The following is a 26,875-nucleotide window of genomic DNA, read 5'->3' as shown; positions in this document are numbered from 1 at the left end:
ACATTCTTTGACATGTATGGCTATATATAGGGTGGCCAAGAGCTGGAGATGGAATTTCCAGGGCCTTGGTCTGGTACCATTCTGAACTTTTAATAGGCATTAAAGGATTAATGGAGTAGTTTAAGAACTCAGATTTGCAAGCCTGGGGGAAAAAAAAAAAGTTGTTCTTATATAGGGAGAAAAAAATGAAATTCCAGGATTTTACCTTGCACACTCCAGTAATTACCTAGTGTGGACAAGAAAATCACTTAAGGATGTACTATACAGTGTACAAGTTTGGATAAGAAGCAACCATTGTCGTTCCTCAAATGGGGGTAGGAGGTCTTACCTCCTCAGACAGGAAGTAAAGACGAGCTAAACTCAGAAGCCACTGCCTAATTCCAACACCATCATTCAAGTCATTAGGTTCTGCTGCTCACTCTGAATTTCCATAGGTTTGGGGGAGACAAATACTGGCTTCAAAAGAAAACAAGAAAGCCATCCAAATATATTTTTTTTCTCTTCCTTTTTCAGAAAAGAATGATCTCCCTTAAATATAGTTATATATTATTTTCACTCAGTGAATTCTCCTTTCTTGACATCTCATCCCTTCACCCCAAATATTCTTGTTCATATTTAAGTTCATCGTCTTAGGGGAGTGATTGGGTTGGATGAACTTTGGAACCAGAAAGAGTTCAAGTTCTGGCTCTGCCACTTGTTATCTGTGTGACTGTGGGGTAATTATATGATGTCTGTAAGCCTCGGTTTCCTCATCTGTAAAACTGAAAATAACAGCAGTGTTTATCCTATGATGTGCTGAGCTGTGCTAAGTCGCTCAGCTGTGTCCGACTCTTTGTGATTCCATGGACTGTAGCCCACCAGGCTCCTCTGTCCAGGGGATTCTCCAGGCAAGAATACTGGAGTGGGTTGCCACACCCTCCTCTAAGGGATCTTCCAAAGTCATGGATCGAACCCAGGTCTTCTGCATTGCCGGGAGATTTTTTACCATCTGAGTCACCAGGGAAGCCCAAGAACTGACCAGGAATTGAAGTGGGGTCTCCTGCATTACAGGCAGATTCTTTACAAGATGAGCTACCAGGGAAGCCCTGTTTATCCTATAGGGCTAATAAAAAGATTAGCACAGTGCCTAACATAAGTATGCAATAACTAACAGTGATCAATATCATTATTATTCATTTTCTTATCACTAAAGCCAGGATCCAGCCTCTTCATTTATTAACACCCCACCTAGATCTTTGCCTTTTTTTCATGCAGAAATTCATGCAGAAATTCATAACAGGACATGGATAGCTAGACAAAAATCACAGTAGCAAATGTTACATAAACTCCCAAAACAGAGATTCTCAAATCTGGCTGCACATCAGAATGCCCTGGGAAGCTTTTTAAAACTAAAGATGCCAGCTCCCAGCCCAGACCAACCAAATCTGAATTTCTGAAGGTGGACCCCAGTCTGAGTTTATGTTTTTTATATTATACACAGTGAAGTTGAGAATCTCAGTAGCAGAGCACCCAAGTAGAGACCACAGCCCTGAGGGTCAGCACTTCCAGTAAAGGATCTGAGTGCTCTGCTATCTGAAGTCCAAGTCCAAGTTTTTGCCATGGTACCAGCATACCTGTGGGTGAGCTGGTCCTGACGATTCCCCTGGTCAGTTTCTGAAAACCAGTCAGCTCTCTCCCTAACAATAACACTTGAGTAAACCATCCCTGAAGCCACAGTGGCCACAGTGGCCACAGGGAGCTGCCCTCCCGCTCTCCTGAATACACACAATGGACGAGGTAAGTAGCAGCCTTGAGAAAACAAGCAACGCAGAGCAGAAAAACAGAGAGGCAACCCCTGCGGTGGATGTGAGCAGAAACGAATCAGCTCCACTTCAGAGCGAAGATACAGTCCAGCTGAAGATTAGAAAAATATGGTCTGACCGTTTAGATTTCACAAGGATCCAAAACCAATTTAGAGTCCAGTTGGTGGACAAAGTTCACATTCAGCAAAACAGCTCCAGCAGTTGCATCATCCACACAACAGGGCAATTCAGAAATACAGATGTCCAGCCATGTGCAAAACAATGCTTTCATTTTTTTCTGCTCTTTCCCACTGCTGACCCCAAAAGCAGGATGGAGATGCTCAGCATCTGCTGCTACTAAGAATAGGCTGCCGAGATGATGGGGAACTTGCAAGCAGGGATTTACCCAGCATGCTCAGGGGCATTCAGAGCAGATGGATGGCTGCCCCTGGGTTGAGAGGGGCACAGGAGATGCCCTATGCCAGGTGGGGTCATTCTGCAGTGTTCTCACTGGATACAGCAGGAGGGAGCCTGAAACTAAGCCATTGACCTCATTGGTTACTGTCAGGAGACTAAGGCTCAGGTTAGACAGAATCTGAGGGAGCCACATGGTACTCAATGTTTAACTCATTCAATTGGCATGGAACTCATAAAAAGAGATAAGAAATAGGAGAGTCATGGTACCTCTAGCTACAGCTAGGCATCTTCAGACTTACAGTCTCATAGAAACTTAACCTGGATTGTGAAGAACATTTACCAGTTACTGCTGGGCATGTCGGGAACATACTGGCAACCTGAGACCCTAAGGCGAAGAGAGGTGAGTACATGTTTTGGAGGTAAGCCTGAGTTTCCCTGACACACATAAATTTCACAGAACATATCAGGACTTGCTTCCTAAATCTAGCACTACCAACTGTGCCTCTGACACCAAACAAACTTGTTTTGGTTGGAGGAATAAGTTGTATATAAAAATGAAGGGGACTTCCCTGGCGGTCCAGTGGTTAAGACTTTGCCTTCCAAGGCAGGGATATGGGTTCCATCCGTGGTCAGGGAGTTAAGATCCCACATGCCCCATAGCCAAAACACCAAAACATAAAGCAGAAGCAATATTGTAACAAATTCAACAAAGACTTTAAAAATAACAATAAAAGTGAAGCAGAAAGAAATTGATGTCTGTCTTATAAAGCCAACTGACTAAGTATTCAGCAAATATCCATTATAAAGCTCCTTATAATTCCATGGACAAAGCAAAAGTGTGGATCCAACCATGCCATACCAACAACATAGCAAGTTTTTACCATGGGTGAAATCCTTCTCTTTTCCCCAACGCCTCCACTTACACTACGGTAGACTATACCACTTGGTCAAACTCCTCTCTTCTAGACCCACCGCCAAACAGATCCTTTTCTTGTGCCCCTTCCTGCCCTACTGAAGTCATGATGGCCACTGGAATGTAGTTGTGGATAACTGTACATCTCCTGCGGTCCAGCCAGGAGGTCAGCATGCCCAGGTTAGACGCTGCTCCCTCAGCCTGGGTCCTGCAACAAAAGATGTCATAGAATCCATAGGACATAAGTGAGGGATCAACCTTTGTGATGTGCCTTTGAGAAGGGGAAAGAAGCTCTAATGACTTTGAACTGTATAATGGACTTTGTACACCACGGGTCCATTATGTCTTCTGAATAACAGATACCTCAACGTGACTATTTTCATGTTAAAATTTAAAAAGTTAAAGGGAAGAAAATATTTTAATCCAAAGTTGTTTCAAGCAAAGAGTAAAAAGAACCAAAATTAAAAAAAAAAAAATAACAGATACCTGATACAACAATTTTGCCCTGTTCTCCAGCCTCACTATTTCACAGTGGGTCTCCTGTAGGTATACATTCAATTTTTCAAAGAATACAGTAAGTGCTTCTGCTGTTTCATGATTCATCAAGACAGTAGTCATGCGAGCTCAAAGAGGGAGAAAACATGAAAGGGCAAATCTTCCCCTTCCTGAAAGCTGAAAACTTCCTAGTGCTACTGACTGACTGCCAAACTATCCTCCCAAAGGCCATCTTTTCAAGCAGCAAATACCAGCTCCCCCTAAGAAGGCTTCTTGACCTGTCTAGATCAAGCTCATCGATTCTTCTGACCTCTCAGACCCTTACTTATAATCAACCACATGGTGTTAGCTTCTCAGTTTGGTTGGGCTGGTTTGGTCGGCCTGAGCTCCTCATCAAGTCAAAGGCTCCTGAAGTCAGGATCTGTGTTCTATTACTCCATCCACGGGCAGAGCTCACACAGCATCTGAATGCAGAAGACGCGATTGACATGTCTTATAGACATGGATGAAGGAATCGAACCAACATCCCAGTGTAAAGTCTTGCTGCTCAAAACTTAAAAATTGGAACATAAACTCTGGTCCAACAGGAATGCTTTTTGACTGATAAGAGACATAGTTTTACACATTCCCTGGCTTATGACCTCATTTCAAAGTTTAGGCAAACGTACAAGGCACAGCTGGACAGATCCAAAGAGCCTTCCAAGTCTGACTTTCCACTTCCTACAGGAAGAGACAGCTTGTCATTCTTGGAGGCCAACCCTGGTCACCTATGAGTTTAGTGTCTTGTGTTCCTGGGCATGAATCGAGGGTGGCTGTAACTAAGCAATCCAATAAGAAGAGCCTCCAGCAGCTGCCATTCCACACTTCTCAGCACAAGATGGGAGACCCAAGAGGTTATTTGCATACACAGAAGGTGCAAAGGTAGCTTCTTTCCAGAAAGGAAGGGGGTGGGTTGCCAGTAATTCAGGAGTGTCCATTTAAAACAAACAAACAAAAAAAAAACATATTCTATATACAGAACCCATCTGTGACCTGCCTATCAAATTATCTGTTAAAGAATGAACTCAGCACAAGGAAGGTCTTGTTGAAGTTCCTAGTTGTTGGAACTTCCTTGGGCTGAGTGCCTTCCCAGTGCATTGCCAAGACCAGCTCACTGGGCTTCCTGCTCTTGCCTTGGTCACTGTCCCTTCATTTTGCTGCAGAACCCCTTGGCTAAAACTGCCCTTCTCTCCATTTGATTCAGAGGAAAACCCACAGACTTGGCAATGGCCTCCAAGTCCCCACCTGACCCATCTGTCGTTATCTCTCTAATCTCATCTCCTAGGATACTTCTGATCAAATTGCAACTCACCTCCCCGCTCCCCAACATTGCTCTGATTTTCTGTCCTATCACATTGATCATATTCTACCATTCTCATCTTTTTAGTTAATTGTCTATCTTCTTCCTCCAAAATGTGAAGCTCCCCAAGGGCAAAGTTTTCTGTTTTATTCACTGATGGCATCGCTAGTGCCTACATGGATACCTAGTACATTGCGACAATGAACACTGTGGAGTGAATGACGATCGTAAGGATGTCTCGTGTTTACCTTCGTCTTCCTATGATCTTTGCATGCATTAGACATCTGTCTTACAACTAGATCTATATTTGCGGTGCACGTAGAGACCTTTTTAATGGAAGGCTTGCTGGGAAGCAGAATGAATACGACTAGTCATTCTTTTCCTGCTTCAATAGAAAAATGCTTATTCCCATTTTTTAAATCTGCAAAGCGATGAGAGTTCTTATGGTATTAAGACTTTAAACTTCCTGTTTTCCAGTGGTTATTAAGCCTGACCAGTGTGATCCAAGGGCAGCTATAAAGTGACCACGGTAGTTAGTGCCTCTTCCCCTGGTGTTAGTTCACTGGTATATTTACTCTTCACCACAGAGCAAACAACCTAGCTCTCAAACTGGTAGAAATAACAGAGAAATCACTCGGGGCACAAAGACAATTTCTGGGCATGTTTATTTTAAAAAAATATGCTTTTTTTTGGTTCAGCATGTAGAAGAGCTGGCTATTTCTCTATCTTGATCGTCAAAAACACTGCAGTAGTTATAGAATAGCCATATTGTGTGGTTGGATTCAAAATACTGGATGGTTCTAAAACAACATCAAAATCACAGGAGATCTAGGTTGCACAAAGAAAATACCAAGTCATTTATTATTAACTTTTTCTATTTAATATCTAGGTCAGATTTTCACCTGCTCGAATACCTCCGGTTGAAAAAAAAGAAAAAAAAAAACACTATTTGGAAAGAGAAAACTTCAGTTACTTGGAACTGAGTTGGGCTGAGTGAGTAGAGTTTACATTCCATTGTTGGTGAGATCCTTACCCCATGGAATGTCTCAGAACAGATTTCAGGCCATGAAGAGGTCAGCGGTGCTTTGACCAAACACTACCTCAATGAACTAAACATTATACATCGGTTATGGCATTATAAATTGTACATCACTTGCACATTATACATTTGTTTTGAAACTGCGCTGCCCAATCCAGCCTCACAGGGAGGCATCCACTCACATGCATAACCTGCCAACGAGCCATCCACCCGCCGACACGTGGTCATCTGCCTGCACATTCACAGACCCTCTGTAGTGAGTGGTAAGCAGGGGTGATGTGTGATCAGCGTGATTAACCACAGACCTAACTCAATCGTTGTTTGCACTGGGGGACATAGAGAGCACAGGGTGAAAACGTGGTCACGCTATGGATTCAGGGTCTCACACTTGCGGGACCAGCTGGTCAAACAGAGGCCCTGCTAGATCTGAATCCTTCAGGCTGAAGGACCTGGAGTAAACAAACCGGCAGAATAAGAGCCTCCACTGCATCAGGTTAGTCGGGACTGGTGCACCTGCACTGCCTTTTAAAGGTACAGACTCCTTGGGTTCCACCCACCCCAGGGACTCTGACTCAAGACAGGCCCGGGAATCTGCTTTTGATGACCCTTCGGAATGTACAAAAAATGCAGGTCACACTCTGAGAAGCCCATCCTTAAATCTGAACCAAGCTAATGAAAGGCATCATGCTCAGCAAATACTTAAAGAACAAACAGAGCTGGATTTGCCTTCGTGACTCTTAACCCATTCCTTCCTGGAGAGACCATCTGGACTGCTTATCTCCTGGACTCGTCTATATTAGAAGAAAAACCTTCAGGCCGGCTAAGCTCATCTCAACCTACATTTTGGAGGAGAGTGAACTTAAAGGGGAGGGGGGGCGAGGGGGAAATGATGTAGCGGCCACACAGGCTACAAGGAGGGCCACACAGGCTACGAGGCGGGGCCACACAGGCTTCCTCCAGGGGATCTGATGTAAAACTGAGGAGGCATCAGCACTGCCAGTCCAAGCATGGGTGTCAGGACACGTGGTGATAACTACACCCAGGTTTGAGAGGGAGGGAGGAAAGCCAGAGGCGCCACGGGTCCCCCCACCCCGCCGACTCCCTGCGGCCACTCCCAGCATCTCCTTGGAATGGAGAGGCAGTTCACACAAGGTGACAGGGATGACCCTCAAGCCGCTTGGCACCAGCCAGCCTCCACTTAACGAGTGTTCAGAATCACAGTCAGCATGGAGAAATTCACCCTGACCCTGGACGCCTGCCCCCTGGCATCGGCTCACTTACATTTTTACTCAATTACTATTTCTAAGAACAGAGACCAAAAAAAAAGAAAAAAAAAATTGCAGAGCCCCACTGCTCAGCAGTCCTGCATGGAAGGTCTGGAAGGGTCTGCAGGCTTGACTCCCAGGCGGGAAGCTGGGTGGGGCAGGAGGGCCTCCCACTGAACAGGGATCTCTTTCCCCAGCCTCACCCTCTGAGACACTCCTGATTTTCCCAGACTCAGGAGAGGCAGGGTGGGCTTCCAATGTTTTTCCACCAAAGAAAGGGGGAAGCTTGCAGCCATTAAATGACCGAAAATAAACCCAAGTGAGAAGGAGTGTCTGAGGCCAAGTGGAAGGGGAGACCTCTCCATTTGTTTACTATGAGGAAAAGATGAAAAGGAAATGAATCCAAAGTGGTAGGTAAGAGAATTATAAAAACTAATGGGATGGGATTCCCAAGGGAAACAAAAGAAAAGCAAAAAAAAAAAAAGTCTGGGGTCTCTGTGGTGTGGTGGAGGCATGAGGGCCGGACCTGAATTCAGGATTAGCTTCTATTCTCTTTGCTAGTTTGATGACCGAGCACAAGGTAGTCACCTCTCCAAGCCAGAGTTCCCTCAAAAATGGGGATTCCATCCCACCCTCGCCAACCAACTAACGTGGGGAGAATAAGGATGACAGGCCTTCAGTACCCGGGACATGGGGGCGGGGTGAGGGGACTGGAATTCAACACACGTTTTCCTTCTCTCATCCCTTCCCCTTGTCTTTTCCAACAAGCTGGCGAAACAAACAAACAAACAAAAAGCAGACAGTTAACTCCTTGGTTTAGACAGTACAATAAAATACAAATTTAGAGATGGAACACCAAATACAATCTGCCTTACAAATGGGAACTTAAAAAGTATGGATGAAGCCATTCACTCTTTTTATTTACATGGCAGCTTCTAGCCATTCTGAGGCCTTCTGTACTCAAATAAATATAGATTCTCAATGGAATCAGTTTTGTTTTTGAGGAAAGCCCAGCTTAGGTTACTGTAAACAGACTATTTCATTTCTTGATTCCTTGATTCCCAAGGAGCAAGGTTAGTAGCTCAGTTGGTAAAGAATCTGCTTGCAGTGCAGAAGATCCAGGTTTGACCCCTGGGTCGGGAAGATCCTCTGGAGAAGGAAATGGCAACCCACTCCAGTATTCTTGCCTGGAAAATCCCATGGACAGAGGAGCCTGATGGGCTGCAGTTCATGGGGTCACAAAAAATCGAGCACGACTGAGTGACTAACACTTTCACAATTAGGAGTGGTAAAGTGCACAGCAGGATAACCCAGGGAGTGAAGACTTCTATTGGGGAAATAAAAACATTTCTCCTGTCCTTATTTGGGATCTCCACTTGAATTTAGAATCCATATAATTTATGCTTCCTCGGGGCCTCAAAAGTATAGAGGGAACCAATGCCAGGACAGTAAGTCCATTTCCTCCCTTCTTGAGCATGGATCAGGGTACCACCTGGGCCCGAGTGTTTGAGTGTCACGATCACCTAAGACCTGTTCTTTGCTGTGGTCTCATGGCTCAGCAGATGATAAAAGATGGCACTCAATAAAAGCTGGCTGATTTATTAATGTTCCAAATCAGAACGGGGTGAGCCCTCCAGCTTTGGTGACCACCACCCGCCCCCCCCCACTCCACCCCAGCCTATCACACGGGGTTAGGCTCTGAGGGGCCTGCACTTGTCCTGAGGGTCAGGGCACAGTGGCAAGCTCTCAGGTTCAGCCAACTGAAGCCTTGACCATGATCATCCCATTCTGTCATGCAACCCGTATGAAGGCCACAAACAACCCATTAATGACCGTATGAAGGCCACAATGATCAGCATACATTTCCCACTGTCCTCCCTGTAGAATTTCAAAGGAGAGAAAAATCTCCTTCTTCCCTTTCAGTTCAGTACCAGAAACATTCATTGAGCATTGAGCCATTGCCGTGTGTCAGAAATAAGAACACAGGTTCAAATAAGAGACCAAAAAAAGGAACCCTTGACATTCTGGCCATACAATCCACGCACCACCCCCCCGCCCAGAGTATCCTCCCAAGGAGTCAAGAGATCAATCTATCAAGTCATTTGGGAAGCCCTGGATCACACATCTCATAGACCCACAATCCATCCTCCCCCATATTAGAATCAAGTCATCATAGCACTTCAAAGCATTCATGAGTTTTTCTGATAGACACTCTGACTACAAGATCGGGGGGCACCTGTGTGACTGTCCAGCTACGAGGTTGCACTTCAGACTTCTCTTTTGCCTCTGACAAGTCCCACCCCCACCCAGGAGACAAACACTAAAGATGGGCCGGCTACCACTACGCCAAATGAGGTATATAAAGCAGACGAGTGTACTCACCAAGGTACCCACAGAAAACCTGGGACTGTCTGGAGCACAAGCTGCCCACTGAGCCAGAGGGTGTTGTAACAACTGGGCAGACAGCTAGGAGTTTTAAAAAGCACAGTCATTAGCTATTTTACTGAGGAGATGCCTATACAGAGCTATACAAAGATTCAATGCAGAAGAGGGACTCAATGCATGTATTTATCATTCCCCCAGAAACAGAAGGGCCCCACTACTCAGGGCCAGGGGACTACGGGGTAAGCAAGTCTGGGGGATTGTGGATTCTCACCCCAGATCTTTTGGCATGCCTTAACCAGCAATCAGGCTCCTGAATTTAGCGTTCCCCTTAACACATTCTAGTGTTAAAATAACAATGTACAATTTATATACTGAAACAGTCACATAAATACTTGACTTATATTAAAGATGAATAGGAAAGACCCTGACCTTTTGAACAAAAGACAGACTCCCTCTTAAGAATAAAACTCTGATTTTCATTTGGTTGGCCTCGATTTCAGTTTTCTTAAAACCACCTGTTACCATTTCTAACTTACACATGAAAACTCCTACATCAGTGATCAAAAATTCAAGTATATACTGGTTTAGGGCTGCTTAGTGATAATTTAAAAATCTAGGCCTCCTTGGAATGGATTATATGCATTTTCCATGATACTTTTTGACATCCTGAAATTCGGAACTCTGCCTTCTTTAAAGATCTTGTATGCATACTAAATGTCAGATTTTTGCATGAGATGATGTGGATGGACACCCCTGCTCTGTCATCAGTCTCCTGGAATCTGAACAAATGCCTTGATGCACCTAAGCCTCTGTTGCTATAAAATGAAACTGACATCATGCTATTCCTGAGGGTTTATTGAAATGGGATATTTAAAAGAAACTCACAAATAAAAGGTGCTTGGGGATATAATAATACCAGTTATCTAACTTATTTGATAGGTAAATCCCCGATGGCCTTCCAGGTCTGTATGAACAGACTTCCTTCCCAGCTCCTTATACCAATTTAAAATCCATGCACCTTCATTCACCTAGGATATGTCTTCTAAAAGCATGACCACTATTCATACCTGACTTGAAGATTTCTTTGGACAAAACACACAGGTCTTATGGACTTCCCCCTCCCCTCTCTCTCTCTTTTTTTTTTTTTTTTTTTTTTTGCCAGATTTTTGTGTTTCTCTCTCAATTCTAAAGCAGATAAGGAAAACTTTTTTCCATGCCCTATAACTTACCACCTCCAGCATGCAGCCCCCTAAAGAGATCCCAGGGACACATTTTCACACTTGTGGGGATTACAGCTTCCAGTCAAAACCCTCTTTGATTGAGATGTGGGAGGTGCCCGGCCTGGATGGCTCGGAAGACGAAGGCCTAACACCCAGCCCTCGGTAACATGTTGCTCTCACGTCGCCACCATACGCTGCTACCAGCTGACATCTGCTCACACACGTTCTCACCCACAAGCAACCACGGTGTTTATTTTCAGAGCCCTCTCTACACCCTCCCTGAGAGAAAAATCCCTCCCATCACCCGTCAGCAAAGATAGGAAGCTACAGACAGGGTAGAAACTGTGTCACAAGATCAGCAAGGCATACGATGTCTTCTCATTCAGATCTGACCTCTAAAAAGAGATGCTGAAAGCTCTCTGCGATAAAAATCTCAAGGAACAGAACCAGAGACAGGCAGGACATGCAGAGCGTGGCTGGGTCAGCAGCACGTTCTCTTCACACGAAGGCCCTGTGCGTTTCTGGGGGGATTTCACTCCTTTTCCTGGGAAATAGCACCTTCTTCAGGCCAGTGGCTGTGTGGTGCTGCAGAGGGATACTGATTCTGTTAATGGAATCCAGATCCCTGAACTCACCCCTGATCACCCGGGTCAAAGGAAGTCTATGAGAGAACAGGGCAAGCTAACTGTCGTCATCTGTCATTTCCAACAAGCAGTCCTCAAGTAGGCACCTTTGGTTTACTCTCGCTCTGCTATCAAGCTACAGCATTAAAATGCTTTCCTTCCTCCCCTCCCCTTTTTGTTTATGTTTTGTTTTTAAGCAGGGCCAAAGAACAGGGTGAGTTTCACTGGTGGCTCAGTTATTAAAGAACCTGCCTGCAATGCAAGAGTCACGGGTTCGATCCCTGGGTGGAGAAGATGCCCCTGGAAAAGGAAATGGCAACTCCAGTATTCTTGCCTGAAAAAATCCCATGGACAGAGGAGCCTGGCAGGCTACAGACTATGGGGTTGCAAAGAGTCGGACACGACTGAGCGACTAAACCACCTCCATAAAGAAAAGGGAGGTCTGGTGTTGATCCAGGGCCTCAGAAGTTAAGACCACAAATCAGATGGAGATATAAGTGATGCAAATAAGGGTGATTTATGCCAAAGAAAGTAACTGTTAGTTGGGTTTTTTTTTTTATCAATTTTCAAGATCTATGTGTTTGAAGTCACACTAGATACAGGTAAACTTTTTCTGTTAATAAGTTTTGAGGTCCATGTGAAATGCTTTCTAAAATGTGAAACCCTAGGGAAAATCTGAGACATGAATAGTCTTAGAGATACAATCATTTTTAGCAGTCCCTGGGTATACTCATGGATAACGGGGGAGCATGGCTCAGGTAAGTCAGAAGATAAAAACAGTCTTGGAATTAAAATTTTGCATGAGTAATTTACAAAATAACTAAAAGACAATGAAGCTAACTATAAAAGTGCTAGAACTCCTTTTTGGCTGTGATGACACAACTAAGAAATAAAGCAAACAAACCTAAACACACAAGGTTTCCAGAGTGTGCTTCTGAGCTACCTACTTGGATCTCACCTTGAAATTAAAGAATAATTATCTTGGTAACTCCCTGGTGGTTCAGTGGTTAGGACAATGTGCCCTCACTGCTGAGGACCCCGGTTAGATCCCTGGTGGGGAACTAAAATCCCTCAAGCTACGAGACATGGCCAAGAAAAAAAAAAAAAAAAAACTATTGAATAATAATTTGGATGGAGGATAGGAGACAAAGTCCCTGGAATCCACACCCAGCACTCCAGGAGATCCTTTTGCTTGGCAGAATTCCAGAAACACTAGTATAGCCCTTGTGATCTAGAGGTTAGAAAGGCCTTTTACAAAAAGTTCATTTGTCCTCCGAACAACCCAATCAGGTAGATCACAATCCTCTCATAAGGGTTCTCTGTTCTGGATAATTAGTCTTTTTATGTAGTGTGAAAGTGTCTCTTAGCCAGAAAGAAAGACATTCTTGCTGCAATGACATCTCAAGCAGAATTAAATGTCACTGCAAATGGGCTTCCCAAGTGGGGCTAGTGGTTAAGAACCCGCCTGCCATTGCAAGAGATGCAAGAGACTCAGGTTCCATCCCTGGGTCAGGAAGATCCTCTAGAGGAGGGCATGGCAACCGACTCTAGTATTCTTGCCTGGAGAATCCCACGGGCAGAGGAGCCTGGCAGGCTCCATAGGGTCACAAAGAGTCGGGCACGTCTGAGTGACTTAGCAGGAGCAGCAAAAATGCGGCAGTAAACTCCACATCACATTAGTCCCTGCCTCCACCCCTCCCCAGCCTCCACACAAACATCCTCCACGCAGACATCTCTCTCATGATGACAGCAGTTCCAGAAGTGGGCACCGTTATCTCTCCCAGCACGAGATGACAGCGAGCTTCTACTCCTCTCAGAGGATTCCCAGCAAAGGTTTCTTACAAACTGCTGATCCCCAACATCTTATGATTCGGGGTCAGTCTGGCTCAAGACCCTCTTTCTAGAATCGGGGTACAACTGCCAAAGAATTAATGAAACTAGACCAGGCCCTATGCACACAGTTTCATTGTTGATGATGATGCTTTCTGACAGTGGAATTCTTCTGAAATATATCTTGCTCCAGGACAAACCAGCGGCTGCCACCTCATTCCACAGAGGTAAAAAGCACAGTAGGTGAAATAGTGGCCATTCAGGACTGAGTTCACACATATGAACAGCAAACGCCATCAACATACTTAACAACCTAAAGCTTGAGTGAGAACCGCTGTCTGAGAACCTTAGGTGATAGCCATCGTTCTCCTTTGGTTCTGCCCAGCTATTTCTGGGTAAAAGCTCTGTTTCTCTCTCCTTAACTTCTGGAACCAGATGCTAAGTTGCAAGCTTGGATGTAGAAACCCTTCTTCCAGAAAGCCCTGACAGACTTCCAAGCAGGCAATTCCTTTACCAAATCATCCATCTTCTGTAAAGACATGTCCTCAGTCCGTGATTTTCTTTTTTTTTTTTTCCTCCTTCTAAAGTCAAATCAGAGTTAAGTCACCCACCTATTTTTCTTTCCTTTTGTTGGACTTTCTCAGCTAGCAACTTAATGATAGGAGTTTATTATAAGGAAAGAATCACTTCAACGGCAGAGTCATTAAGTTGTCGAAACAGAAGTGAAAACGAGATAAAGCCAGTGGACAGGGGAATGAGCTGTGTGCTCAGTCACTGAGTTGTCTGACTCTCTGCAACTCCATGAGCTGTAGCCTGCAAGACTCCTCTGTCCATGGGATTCTCCAGGCAAGAACACTGGAGTGGGTTGCCATTTTCTTCTCCAAGGGATCATCCAACCCAGGGATTGAACCTAGGTTTCCTGCACTGGCAGGCAGATTTTTTTTTTTTACCACTGAGCCACCTGGGGAGCCCAGATAGGGAAATAAATAATCCTGTAAGAAAGCTCTCCACCAATGGAAGGAGTAATAAAGTTACTGCTACATTTGATCTAGAGAGAAGAACCTTAGTTGAATTTGGTCTAAGAAGTATTGAATTCCCAATACTAAAATGACTCCAAAACTCAGGTTATAGTTCTTAGAAAATTCCCATTTATGTGCAATAATATGTTTTAGTGACCTTAAAATGCATGAAAAACTACTGTCTCCTCGTTTAGACAGTTCTTCCTCTGAGATCAGCGTCTCTCTTAAAACCAAACTCTGCCTTCTCATTCACATGCTGGAGTAACAAACAAGGGCCGTGACAACAGCTTGAAGTTATGAATGAGCAGTTATTTGTGAACACGCTCGTCAAGACAGATGTGGAATCTGTCAGTGTGGTGTGGGTTAGATAGGGAAAGCCAAATGAACTGAGCCGAGGTCAAAGTCACAACATTTTTCTTTTTTCTCCTTGAGACTGGAAAGATGCTACAGTGCTTCCTGAAACTAACATCTCCAAAAAACCAGTCCGAGTGTTACTTGGGCTCATGGTTGCCTCGTGACCCTCCTTTCTGAAACACCATGTCTCTTCCTCAGGAACGTCCTGCTTCCTAATGACCCACGTGGAGGCCGAGAGGACGAAGGCCTGAAGGAAGAGCCACACTTTCTCTGTGGACAGAGATGCATCCCACATGCCAGTGTGAGAGCAAACAGCTGCCTGAGGAGGCTGGAAATGGATCTGAACTATTTTCAGAAGGTCTGGGCTTTGCAACATCCAGAAAGCATTTTCCATTTGCTCTAAGTTCCTCAAGTTGTTGTGATTAAAGGGGACATCTAAGCCCCACATTTCTGGCTTATCAGGCAGAACCAAGTCCAAAGGCTCATTTCTGAGAAGGAAGGGATGGGGTTGGTCCACAGAGAAGAGCTTTGTGGGCACCAGAAGGCATTCCCTCCTTCCAACAGCCCCTGCCACTCTGCTTAGTTGCTTCACTTGTGCCCACCTCTGTGTGACCCCATGGACTGTAGCCCACCAGGCTCCTCTGTCCATGGAATTCTCCAGGCAAGAATACTAGAGTGGGTTGCCATGCCGTCCTCCAGGGGACCTTCCCAACCCAGGGATCTCCTCAACCCAGGGTCTCCTGGGTTGCAGGCAGATTCTTTACCACTGAGTCACCAGGGAAGCCCCCTAACAGACCCTAAGCCCAGTAAACTTGGTTCCCTTTGGACAGCAGTGTCCTCTCACACCAATGAAGTGGTTTTACTCGGTGGCTCCAAGAAAGCCAGGATGCTACGTCACTCAGAGAGCATCTTACTCTATTGACAGCTGCTCCTGCCCGAGTGCGGCCTGTCCTCTCGGACAACACCTCCTCAGTTTTCATTTCCTCTTCAAACCCTTTGCAGCAACTTCTCACCACCCTCTCCCCTTCTTCCCACCCATCCTCCTCTGGGAGACTTCTACCCTGTAATGGCATTTTGTTGCTGAAGTCTGTTGAATTGCCTGGGACTTCCCCAGCAGTCCGGTGGTTAAGACTTTGCCTTCTAATGCAGGGGTTGCGGGTCGGGTCCCTGGTCAGAGAGCTAAGATCTCACATGCCTCATGGCCAAAAATCCAGAACTTAGGGGAAAAAAAAAAAGAAGAAGAAGAAGTAATACTGTAACCAATTCAATAAAACCTTTAAAACTGGTCTGCATTTTTTTTAAGTATTTAAAAATATTAGAAAATAATAATTAATAAATAAATAAATTGCCTGGCAGTGAAGAAACCGCTGTGGCTGGTTCCTGGTCATGAAAGTGAGATGAGGTTCAAACATCCTGGCTACCTTCTCAACAGAGCCTCTCACCAGGGGAGGTGATGAGACAAGGGACCTGGGAGAAGGGGCCGAGCGTGGCCCAGAGACAAGCTGCCCAGAAGCCCCCTTGGCATCTTAGCCTTTTATGAACAACATCCACCCCCATCCACACCCCAACCTTTGTTGGATTTCAGCCTTTAGGGCCCAGAAAGATAAAGAGGCGAGTATTATGTAACGCATACACATATTCAGAGAGATCAGTTAAAATCATCTCAAAAAAATTTTCCCTAGAAATGCACAGGCCCTTTGAAACAACTAGCAACACCCTGAGATGTCAAAAATAAACAAATAAATAAACCCTGATATTAATGCACTGAGCTCAGCAAGACACTTCAGCTGGGAGGACTCCAGGATGCAGACCTCCTGTTTCTGGTGCCAGAGGTGGCTACTGCCAGTCAGAGGCTCTGAAAGTTTACTAAATAGAAACGTTTCCTGAGGGCAGATGTCATGCCCCCTCTTAATTTTATTTTCAATGTGTTTCTAGGACAGAGCGCTCTGCTGTATGCACATGGACTGCTACTCTTCCAATCCACAAACATGAATGTGACTTAGTGCCTCCAAAATCCCAATGCTCTCTTAGAAACCATGGCACGTTACAATTCATGAGAGCTCTAAGTGGCATATGAAATTACGGACTGTCGCTTCAGGCATGTCCGACTCTGTGACCCCAAGGACTATAGCCTGCCAGGCTCCTCTGTCCATGGGATTTTCAAGAATACTGGATTGGGTTGCCATTTCCTACTCCAGGGGATCTTCTCGACCCAGGGATCCATGTGAAATTATGGTGCATTGTGAAATCAGTGGTGTTTGAGATTCAGTGCACAGTAACTGCCTGCAAAGCAAGCCTATTAAGTGCCAGAAGTAGCTACACTGGGAATTTCTTTGCACACCATCACCCATCCTCCATGATCCTAGGGGGCAGGGCTCATCTTCATCATGACAAGTGAACAAACAGAGAGCAACTTAAGTACTGGGGCTGTAGCCCCGCCACCAAGCCACGGATGGCAGAGCCAAGATCTGAATTCAGCAGTGTGTGCTAAGTTGCTTCAGTTGTATCAGACTCTTTGCGCCCCCATGCACTGTAGGCTGCCAGGCTCCTCTGTCCATGGAATTCTTCAGGCAAGAATACTGGAGTAGGTTGCCATTTCCTCCTCTAGGGGATCTTCCCAACCCAGGGATCAAACCGGAGTCTATCTCTCCTGCACTGGCAGGGCAGGTTCTTTACCACTAGCGCCACCTGGGAAACCCCTCAGCAGGAAGCAACTGAAATGTCCCTGAGGCAGTTTGGATAACTTGCACTGAGACAGCCAGGTGGCTCACCCACACAAGACCACGTTTTAACAATTTCCACCGGCCTGGAGTAGGGCTGCTTGTCTCTGAAGCTCTCTTTTCCCTTTCTGCCTCTGAGACTGTTCTGGTGCAATCCCTTAACTTATTCTCTTTCTTTTACTGATTGGATCTGTCTGGCTCTCAAGCCTGTGCTCATTAGACAACACCATCCTGCCTTACCCAGTCCATTTTCAAGAGACAAGATGAATCTCCTATCAATCAAATTTAGAAAAGTTTTGCAAAGAAATGATGACAGTTCAAGATGAAGACCAGGAGCCTTGAGAGATCACAATATTTGTATCAACTACCTGCAGAGATAAAAGCAGAATGTGTTAAAGACAATAAAAAAGACCCAGGGCTGTAGAAAAGGATTAAAAAATATAGTGCCTTCTGGAGGGAAAGAATGTAGAGCTTCTAGGAATAGAATTCCTGCCAGGAGAGGAAAGTCACCACCCTTCAGGGATGTTCTATGTCACTTTTCAAGTGGGCAGGAAAAGTCATGCTCTCCATTTCCTGGTCTCTATTTAGGGCTTCTATTACTTAAACCTAAAAGCCTGACTTTCAATAAGACATCGCTGATAGAAATAGTTATAGTCATGTCCTCAGGTGTTACAGGGAAAATACTCGTATGGACTATACAGGGTTACTTGTGAGAGTGAAATAAGTGCACACATATGAAATATTTAAAACTATGCTTGGCACATAGTGTGTACCCGCTGAGGGTTAGCTTTCATCATCATCATTATCACCATCATTTTCATTCTTATCTGCAAAACTGGAAACAGGAACTGGGTGGTTCTGAAAGGCCTGGTATTGCCTTGAGCATAGGAACAAGATCCATCAGGCATGGTTTCCCTGACAACGGAGGTAAGATTTCCATCTCTCCACATCTCCTGGTCTTAAAGCTTTCAACTCATAGATCTTTCTTCTGGTGACTTCGTCTTATTCTCTAAAGGGAAACCCTCATTAATTTATTAAGTATTGGTTGAGCAAAAACAATAAGCTGTAAGAACATAGCTAAGTCCAAGTGGGTTCTTGTTCTGAGGTAGGTCACTAACAGATGAAGAAGACAGGTCAGGACACAGCTAAATTTTACCTACAGCTAAAGAAAAGAGGCTGAGATAGAGATGAGTATCAGTGCTGTGAGAGTGCAGAGAAAGAGCTAATTAAATATGATGAGGAACATCAAAGAAGGTTTCATAAGGAGATGGCACTCACCTAACCTCGAAGGATTCTTAAAGGTGTTAAAAGATGGCTCTCTAAGTGGAAGAAACAGCATAAACAAAGGCCTAACGGCAGGAAAATAAATGGCCCCTTTGGGTAAAGGCAAAGAGAGTGATCTGGCTGGAGTGTAGTTTTCATGGGAGGATTTAGTTGGGGGTGGGATCTGAGCAGGAGGAGGGACCAGACCCTGAAAGGTCTTGGATATTTTCTAAGATATCTGAGATCTTATCTACAAAGCCAAAATTCTCAAGGCCTTCCTATATTAAGATTGGACAGTGATGGGCCTGCTAGGTTACCAGCCCTGCCAGTCTCTGTTCTCACCCTCTTCGGTAGCAAAAATCACCCAAGGACCAATCCAGGTGAGCCATGGAAACAGATCCTCTGAGGGAAAGTTACAAAGAAATGAATGAGCTGGAGATCCTGAGACATCCTGGGCTGGTGGGAGTGGTCCCCAGAGTGTTACTTTTAATCATATCAGAATACCTCTAAAATATCTTTTTAATATCTCATAACCAGCGGCATGTTATAGTCAATTGTCAGTGATGTTTCTTTCTTCAGGGCACATAAAATAAGGTGCACCTTAAAATCAATGGTGTTTGGGAATCAGTGATTAATAGGTACCTTGCAAGGAAGGTGCACTAAGTGCCAGAGGCAGGGTGTGGGACTTCTTTACACAGGTCGTGGTCAGTCCTTTGCAGCTCTAGGAAGCCAGCATCTTCTTCATCTTTACAAGTGAAGAAACAGAGGCATGGGTCAATGAAGTTCCCTACCCTACACACCAGGTATTCCAGGAGAGAGAAGAACAGGAAGGCAATCTAGAGCCTGTGGGGAAGAGGTCAACGGGGAGAGTTTATGAAGAGCTGAGGCCACCAAGCCCGTCTGGCAGTAAGGCGGTGGTCACAGCACAGAACCGTTCTAACCTACCAGAGGTTAGAAAAGAAACGAAACCGGTGACAACCACCGAAACCGTCTTGTGGTCGCAGCGTGACTCGAATTTCTCTCAAACACAGGATGGAAGCAAGCTTTGCAGTCTAAACAAAACCATCAAAGAGTCCCTAGCATGTGATTAAAGTGAATCTACCTGGAGGACACTGAATTCCTAGGTCAACAACTATCCTTGTTTAAGGAATATTAAAAGACAAGGCACACCATATGGTTTCAAAATGACAGTGGAAACTTTTGTTTATCTCGGCCAGAGGCACGTTTCATCAAGCTGTTCAGCATGGGCAGAGTAGACCCACCCTTCGGCAAACGGGGAGAATGAGCACATTTGGGAAACCCACACCCTCTCTCCAGGGTCCCTCAGCACCGGAGGTGCTGCAAGAGGAGGGCTGAGCAGGACCGGAAGTGCTCCATGAGGAAGGCTGAGGAAGCTGCTCCCAGAGCTCTTCCCCAGCCCTGCTCACTTTAATACTGGGCTTCCCAGAGGGCGCTAGTGGCCAAGAATCCCCTGCCAATGCAGGAGACATATGAGATGAAGCTTCGATTCCTGGGTCTGGAAGATTCCCCTGGAGAAGGCAATGGCAACCCACTCCAGTATTCTTGCCTGGGAAACCCTATGGACAGAGGAACCTGGAGGGCTACAGTCCATGGGGTTGTAAAGGGTCAGACACGACTGAGCGTGTGTGTGTGTGCGCGCGCGCACGCACACACACACACACACACACACATACACACACACCCCTTAATACCGAACTTGTAAAGGGGTGAGTGGGACCAGGGAGGGAGAAGGACCCCCCCAGTCCTACCTTGGTGGTCGGCCTGCACATCTCCCTCAGGGGCAGTCTCCTCCACTCTTCTTCCCTAACCTTCTAAAAATGCAGCCTGAAGTGTGTGTTGTAATCTCCGGGCAAAGGCAGCAGTCGGTGACCTCCTCTGTTCTAACCCAGATTTGATATGGGATCAACAGTGAGTCATTAGCCCTTTTTTCACATCTCAGTTTCCTCTAGGAAACAGGATCTGTCATTCTTTCATATCTTTTTATATGAAAGAGGTTGTGCCTGGGTTACATCAACTTTTCACTAGGGAGAAGACAGCATTCAAAAAGTGCAGTTCCTTGAGCAAACCCCAGGGGTCGCTGTGGAGACACAGCTGGCTCCCGGAGCCTCTGCCAGGTCAGCGGGTCCCCACCTACTCCTCCAGCTTGACAAAGCCCAGCCTCCGTCCGATTGGTAGGGACTCCTCAGAAGAGGAGAGCAGCCTTCCTTGGCAACACAGACGGCCCAACTGCTTCCGTTTTAACCAGTATATTTCTTTGAGGGTTTTTCCCAGACTTTGAAAAGTAAAAGAAAGAAAAGAGGAAACCCTGGAAGAGAAGAACGTGGCCTAAGTTAAATGTGACCACAATTAGGCACTAGAGTTAGTACAAGCAATGATGCAATTCAATACAAGTGGGAGAATTAAAACTTGGTCTGCTGTGTGTTAATAACTCAGTCATCAGGGAAGTCTAGGGAAGAGGTTCAAGTCTGTCTTTGATCTCTGTGTCTCTCACACATCCACACACAGAGAATCTTCAAAAATGAAATCCCTATCACTTGGCTGTACACACCTGAAACTAATGCAATATTATAAATCAACTATAGCTCAATAAAAGAAAGAAAAATCATCCCTGACTATCCAGCAAAAATACTACTATATTCTAGCAATTGCTAGTATTTTTCTTCATTGGGCAATTGGTTGACAGTCCAGCAATGTGTTGGAGAAGGAAATGGTAACCCACTCCAGTATTCTTGCCTGGAGAATCCCATGGACAGACGAGCCTGGTGGGCTACAGTCCATGGGGTCACAAGAGTCGGACAGGACTGAGTGACTAAACCACCAGCACCAGCAATATATACACAGAAAAGATATACCCATGAATAGAATGTTAAGGTACACCCCTGCCCCAAACCGTAGTGCTGCTACTGTGTCCAGTCTATGTTCCATGATTTCACTTGGCAATTTACAGGAGAAACAGAAAACGGGATTGCCTGGTATTAAACGTTTAGCATTTATGTGAGTCAATTACAAAAGAAACCTCATCGTGATGTCTCCTGCTGTACAGCTGAGTTTATCTAATTCAATATGACAGAATAAACCAACATGATTATTTACTTTCTTCCGTTGCATAGCTTGGAGATTCGACTCTTCCTGAACATGAGCTGTTTACTTTCCTTGCAAGGAAAATCCAAGATAATCCCACACTTCTTTTTTCTCTGCCCCGACTAACATCCTACTGCTGCTGACTGAAGTTACAGATGGGTGGGGTGACACAACTGCTCAGGCTAAATGAATGGGAAGTTTTGATGCCTCTCATTGAAGCCCTTTAAGACCACCATAATATACTACATATCATATAAAAGAGTGAAATTCATAGTCCAACTTACTTAAGAAAACTTACTGATTATCTGTCTATTCCATGTTAATGTCCTTTTGATCCTAAAGATGTTCTGTTTTTAGGTTATTACTTTGGAGGTGGTGCTACTGCAGAATTTAGCAATCCCAAATAAATCCCAGGGTTACCAGGCTTCTCCACGTGGGAATTTCATAATTTTTTCATGTAAGGGGGTTGAGAGTGGGAAGAGGATCTGTCCTGTGCATTTTAGAGTGGTTAACAGCAATCCCTGGCCTCTCCATCCCCAGTCATGACATCCAAAAATGTCTCCAGACATTGCCAAACATTCCCTAAGAGTGGGAATAGCAAGAGCGGTAACATCACCATAATAAGAACCACAACACCTGCCTGAAATTTGTTACATGGGAAAGAGAGGAGAAAGAAAGAAAGAAAAAATTTTGTCTCGTCCTTTTTCCTTTTTTGACTGTCCAAGTGTCTACATACTTCAATTGTTAATCATTTGGATTCTTACTCCATTAAGTGGAATTACTCTTTCTAAATTTCTAAAGCCTAGTACAGTGTCTTTGGAATAGATGTGCCTTGAGGTTCCAGTGGATTGTCAAAGGATGAGAAGTCCACTAATTCCCACTGGGTAAAGTGTGGGTAAACCATAGTATAACTCCACTTTGAGCCTTAAACTAACAGCATGTGAAAAGATCAATACAAATAAATTCAAAACTAATCAGACCCCTTCTTCAAATGTTGACACAGTATTATTTATAGCCTATAAATACCTTCTTGACTAAAATTCATCCTAGGAGATTGGCACCTGGCCAGTTCTATTCATATTTACTGTATTTATATAGTACACTGGTCCAAGGATAATATTTAATACAAAATATGCTTCGAGGCATATGCAATATCTCTTGTATTTTTACTTTTAAAACTCTGCATTGCTAAAAATATTCGTCTGAACTGTATAAAATGTTCTGCAAAGGACTATCAAGAATCTGTAATGATACATAGCTCATTGAGTATAATTAGAGCATATTTGTAATATTTGAGTTGAAGTCATTCCCTGAATGCTAATAAGTTGGTGGTAAAAAATGAACCAGTGATCTTTCCCATGCCTCCATCCCTGGAGCTTGTGACCCTCCTCAGATTTCCTTTGAGAAATGACAGGCACACTCCCTCCCCACAGCAGCTTCAGAGAGGACCAAGTTAAAAGTTAGGCGGAACAGTCCTAAAGGGGGAGACTTGGTACATAAGCCAATGCTGTCCTTTCAATTTGCCCTTTAAAAAATATGGTGGAGTGATTTTTTTCTCTTTTCTTCCTTTTTTTTTTTGGAAGGGTTCTCTATATTCCAGTATAACCAGAAAGTGCTGGAAAATCAGTTAACCTACTTTCTATAAAATTATGCACAGTCCTAGCACAGTAGTATCAAATCTGCTATTAATAAGACTTTCTGCTCCTAAACTTCCTTTCAGGCTTTAAGAAGCCTGCATTCTTTGTAGGAAAACTGATAGTGTATATTTTATCCTGTGCTGATCAGAGATTTTCAATTTCTTTGGTAGCTAGGAATTGAAACAGAAGGGAATCCACACACCCATCTTTAATGCCAACCTCTGAAATCCTAATAATCTGAGAATGTTCCCAGTTTGGTGATGATTATGATCCCGAGTGGGATCATCTCAATTCTTGAGACTGAAGAGGGTTTAAAAGAAAGAATACCCTCTTGGATAACTTGCTCTCTCCACACCTATCTCAGGAAGAGATCAGACCTCCTCTGTGTTATGAAAATATCAGCAGTTCATTAAAGCTGTTGCAGGTAAACACTGAAGGGTTGCCTTGTTCTGATTCTACATAACGTAACTGCCTGCCTGCCCAAATTCCAGTAGAACGTCGCACGTGCTAGAGAAAGCAAACTGACTCAACTCCCTGTTGGATCTCAAAGATTTTGGACTAAATTACAATGAACTTTCTTTCCTAATTATCTCCAGGGCTCCACCCCAGGTAGAAAGCTTTCCTTCCTCCCACCCCTATTACCCCCCTCCCCTCGCCCCGCATTACCAAGATGGAGTGTATATAATCACCACTGTGGTGAATGGTGCCATAATTACAATAATAAAATCGACCCCCTTGCCGGGATCTCCTATCTCAGCTCTGCTCTTAAACAAGAGATGATCCTGCAGCAAAACAGAGGTCGCCAGGAAGACTGGGGTTGTATACGTCAGCCGATATTCTGAGACCATCAGATACAAGACATGGCAAGTCCCGGAACTACGACTTGTCAAACTAAATATAAATATTCAAAAAGAAAAGCACCACTCTGCAATTAGAACCTCTAGGATAAAATTACCAAGGTGGCCATATTATCTCTGTAGGCAAGACACAGAGACTTTGTAAAGGCAGCCAGAGAGTATATAGGGCATGAAAAGGGGCGGAGAGAAATGGGCAACCAATGAAAAGTGTACGACTTGGGATTTGGAATACGCGAAAGTCGGAGCTTTTTTTTTTTTCTTTCTTTCTTTCTTTTTCTTCTTCCTGGTATTTAACCCTCTCAGGTATCAATATATGCTGCTGCTTTGCTTCTTCTTTTTTTATTTTAAGAACTTGGAAATCATTCTAAGCTAACTGCTCTTTTCCCTTCCCCCCAAGGAGCTCCAACAATAAATCATTTCACTTCCACGGCTACTGTATGCCAGCTGGTTTTGAGGACACTGCCCTCAGAGAAGCCAGTTTAAAAAAAAAAAAAATCGTCTGTCTTCTACGCTGAGATTCAGGAATGCAACGAAGTGACTGCAGGAAGCCTATGAAAGGGCAGGGAACACCCGGCTCCAGAGTGAGAAAGATAAAACGATAAACGCCTAAGAAAAGGGATTTGCTACACCGGCGATTTTAAGAAGGCAGGTTTGAGAGGATTCTGGAGAAAAAAAAAAAAAAAATGAAGGAAAAACTCTTTTAAACGTAGTCAGAAACGAAGCTGTCTTCTCTACCATTCCAGGTGAAATCAAAAGGGGACGTGGTTACAAGATCTCGCCTTGGCGGGGGCAGGGGGATGTAAACACCCCGACGAGGTCAGAGATTCACGAATTGAGGGGTTGGAGGTAGGTTTTTGGAGGGGTCGCCAGATCGGGTTTCGTCTTGACGATGCTGACATTTTTCGGGGAGTTAGAGACAATAGGGAAGGCTTGCGGAATCAGCTGATAGGTCGGCACGGAATGGGGCGCCTTCCGGTGAGGCTCGTTTTGAGCCACTTTTTTTTTTTTTTTAACCCTCCGTGCCCCAGTTCGGCGGGCTCCAGGCCAATCGGAGCAAAGAAAACAAACCCACTGAGGTTTCCCGGTTTAACTCGGCCCCGGGGAGTGCCTGGAGTTTGACAGAGGAGGGCTGACTCCTAGCCGGTGGCCGAGTCGAGAATTTCAGGGAAGAGGAAAAAAAAGGGAGCGAGAATAACGCCTTATAAAGGACGGGGGCGTTATGGGGGGAGGGGGGTGAGGAAGAAATGGAGAAAATAAAGTCGCAAGTCCACGTTTTAAAGCCTAATGTTCTCAAGCACACAACTGGCAAGGAGGTGGGTGGGACGGAGGACCGGAGAAGGGGAAGGAGCGAGCCGGGGACCCCAGAGGGCAGGGCTATCCCTGGAGTGGCTGCGGTTCTGGAAGCCTCGGGCAGCGCTAAGCCCCGGGGAATGGAAGCGAGGAGCAGTACTTACTTTCCGAGGGTAAGAAGGACGGCATGTCTATTTTGTAAACCTCCTTGGCGTAGTATTCCTCGTCGCTCCGCTCGCGCTCGCAGGCGGCCGCCCTCCGGCTCGCCTTCTCCTGGAGCAAGTCCCTGGTGCTGTTGTAGATGGAGATCACCTCCGGGGGGACCTCCTCGGGTTCGGGGTAGTCTTCTGGGGGGCTGGTGAGCTTCAGCTTGCTCAGGATCTGCCCGCGGATCGCCTCGATCCTCTTGCGCATGAACTGGTCCATGTCGAGCGTGCTGCAGGTAGACAGGCTGAGCGCGACCGTGACCAGATGCAGGAGCAGAAACGCGCTCAACACACAGTAGTGCATTTTTTTAACGGTGGAAAAAAATTTTTTTTCTTTTAAGCAAAAAGTAAGAAAAAAAAAAAAAAACCCTAGCAACTCTCAAAGTACAGATCAGGTAGGTTTTTTTTAATGCGAAACTTTTGCAAACAATCGAGAGTCAATGTCCGAGAGAAAAAGGTATCTTGCTTGAATTCCTTTCAAAAGAAAAGGCAACGTCGTTCCCCAAGTGGAAATATTAATACACGACGGGCAGGGGGAACCTGCACTTGAGGGAGTCGGCAAAAGTTTTCTTGGAGCGACGAGATGGAGGGGAGGGGGGGCGGAAAAAAGAGACGAGTGGCTATTAGGCAGAAATAAATTTAGCAGGAGGAAACGGAGTTCAGTGTGTCAGTTTCGGGTGCGGAGTGGCGAATCTGAACTCGGCTCCTCCGGCCAAAAGGGAAGAGATGAAAAGGTCCCGGGGCTGGCAGCGGGCGCGTCGGCGGGAGGGGCGCGGGCCGCGCTGTCAGGGGGGCGGCCGAGGCCGGCCGGCTCCAATTTATATATTTCAAGAAGGAGCGGCGCGGCGCGGCCCTGCCTTCCACTGCAGCGCTGAGAGCAGGAGCGGCAGCAGCTCCGGAGCGGAGGAGCGCACACGTGTGTGAGTGTGTGTGTGAGTGCGCGTGTGAGTGTGTGTGGTGTGAGTGTGGGCGCGCGCGCGCCCGGGTGCGCGCGCTGGGGGCGAGCCCGGCCCGCGGAGGGGAGGCGGGAGAGCTTCGCTCGGCGCCCGGGACTCGGCCGGGTCCGGCGCGGGCCGCGGAGGCCGCGCAGGGAGGCGGCGAGGATCCTGCTCCCGGAGCT

At 45.4% G+C, this 26,875-nt stretch overlaps 1 protein-coding gene across 1 annotated transcript in view; it reads right to left on the bottom strand.

The window, feature by feature from the left end:
* TGFB2 (transforming growth factor beta 2) overlaps positions 1–26,059 on the bottom strand; it is a 90,923-nt gene extending 64,864 nt beyond the window's left edge. Inside the window, exon 1 of the mRNA XM_052653852.1 lies at positions 25,714–26,059. Coding sequence (XP_052509812.1) covers positions 25,714–26,059 — 346 coding nt within the window. The remainder of the gene's footprint in view (positions 1–25,713) is intronic.
* Positions 26,060–26,875: the final 816 nt, after the last annotated feature.

This window comes from Budorcas taxicolor, chromosome 16 (genome assembly GCF_023091745.1).
Source record: "Budorcas taxicolor isolate Tak-1 chromosome 16, Takin1.1, whole genome shotgun sequence".
NCBI classification, from domain to species: domain Eukaryota; kingdom Metazoa; phylum Chordata; class Mammalia; order Artiodactyla; family Bovidae; genus Budorcas; species Budorcas taxicolor.
Note: the sequence above shows the minus strand (reverse complement) of the source record. Positions and strands in the feature narration are given on the sequence as shown.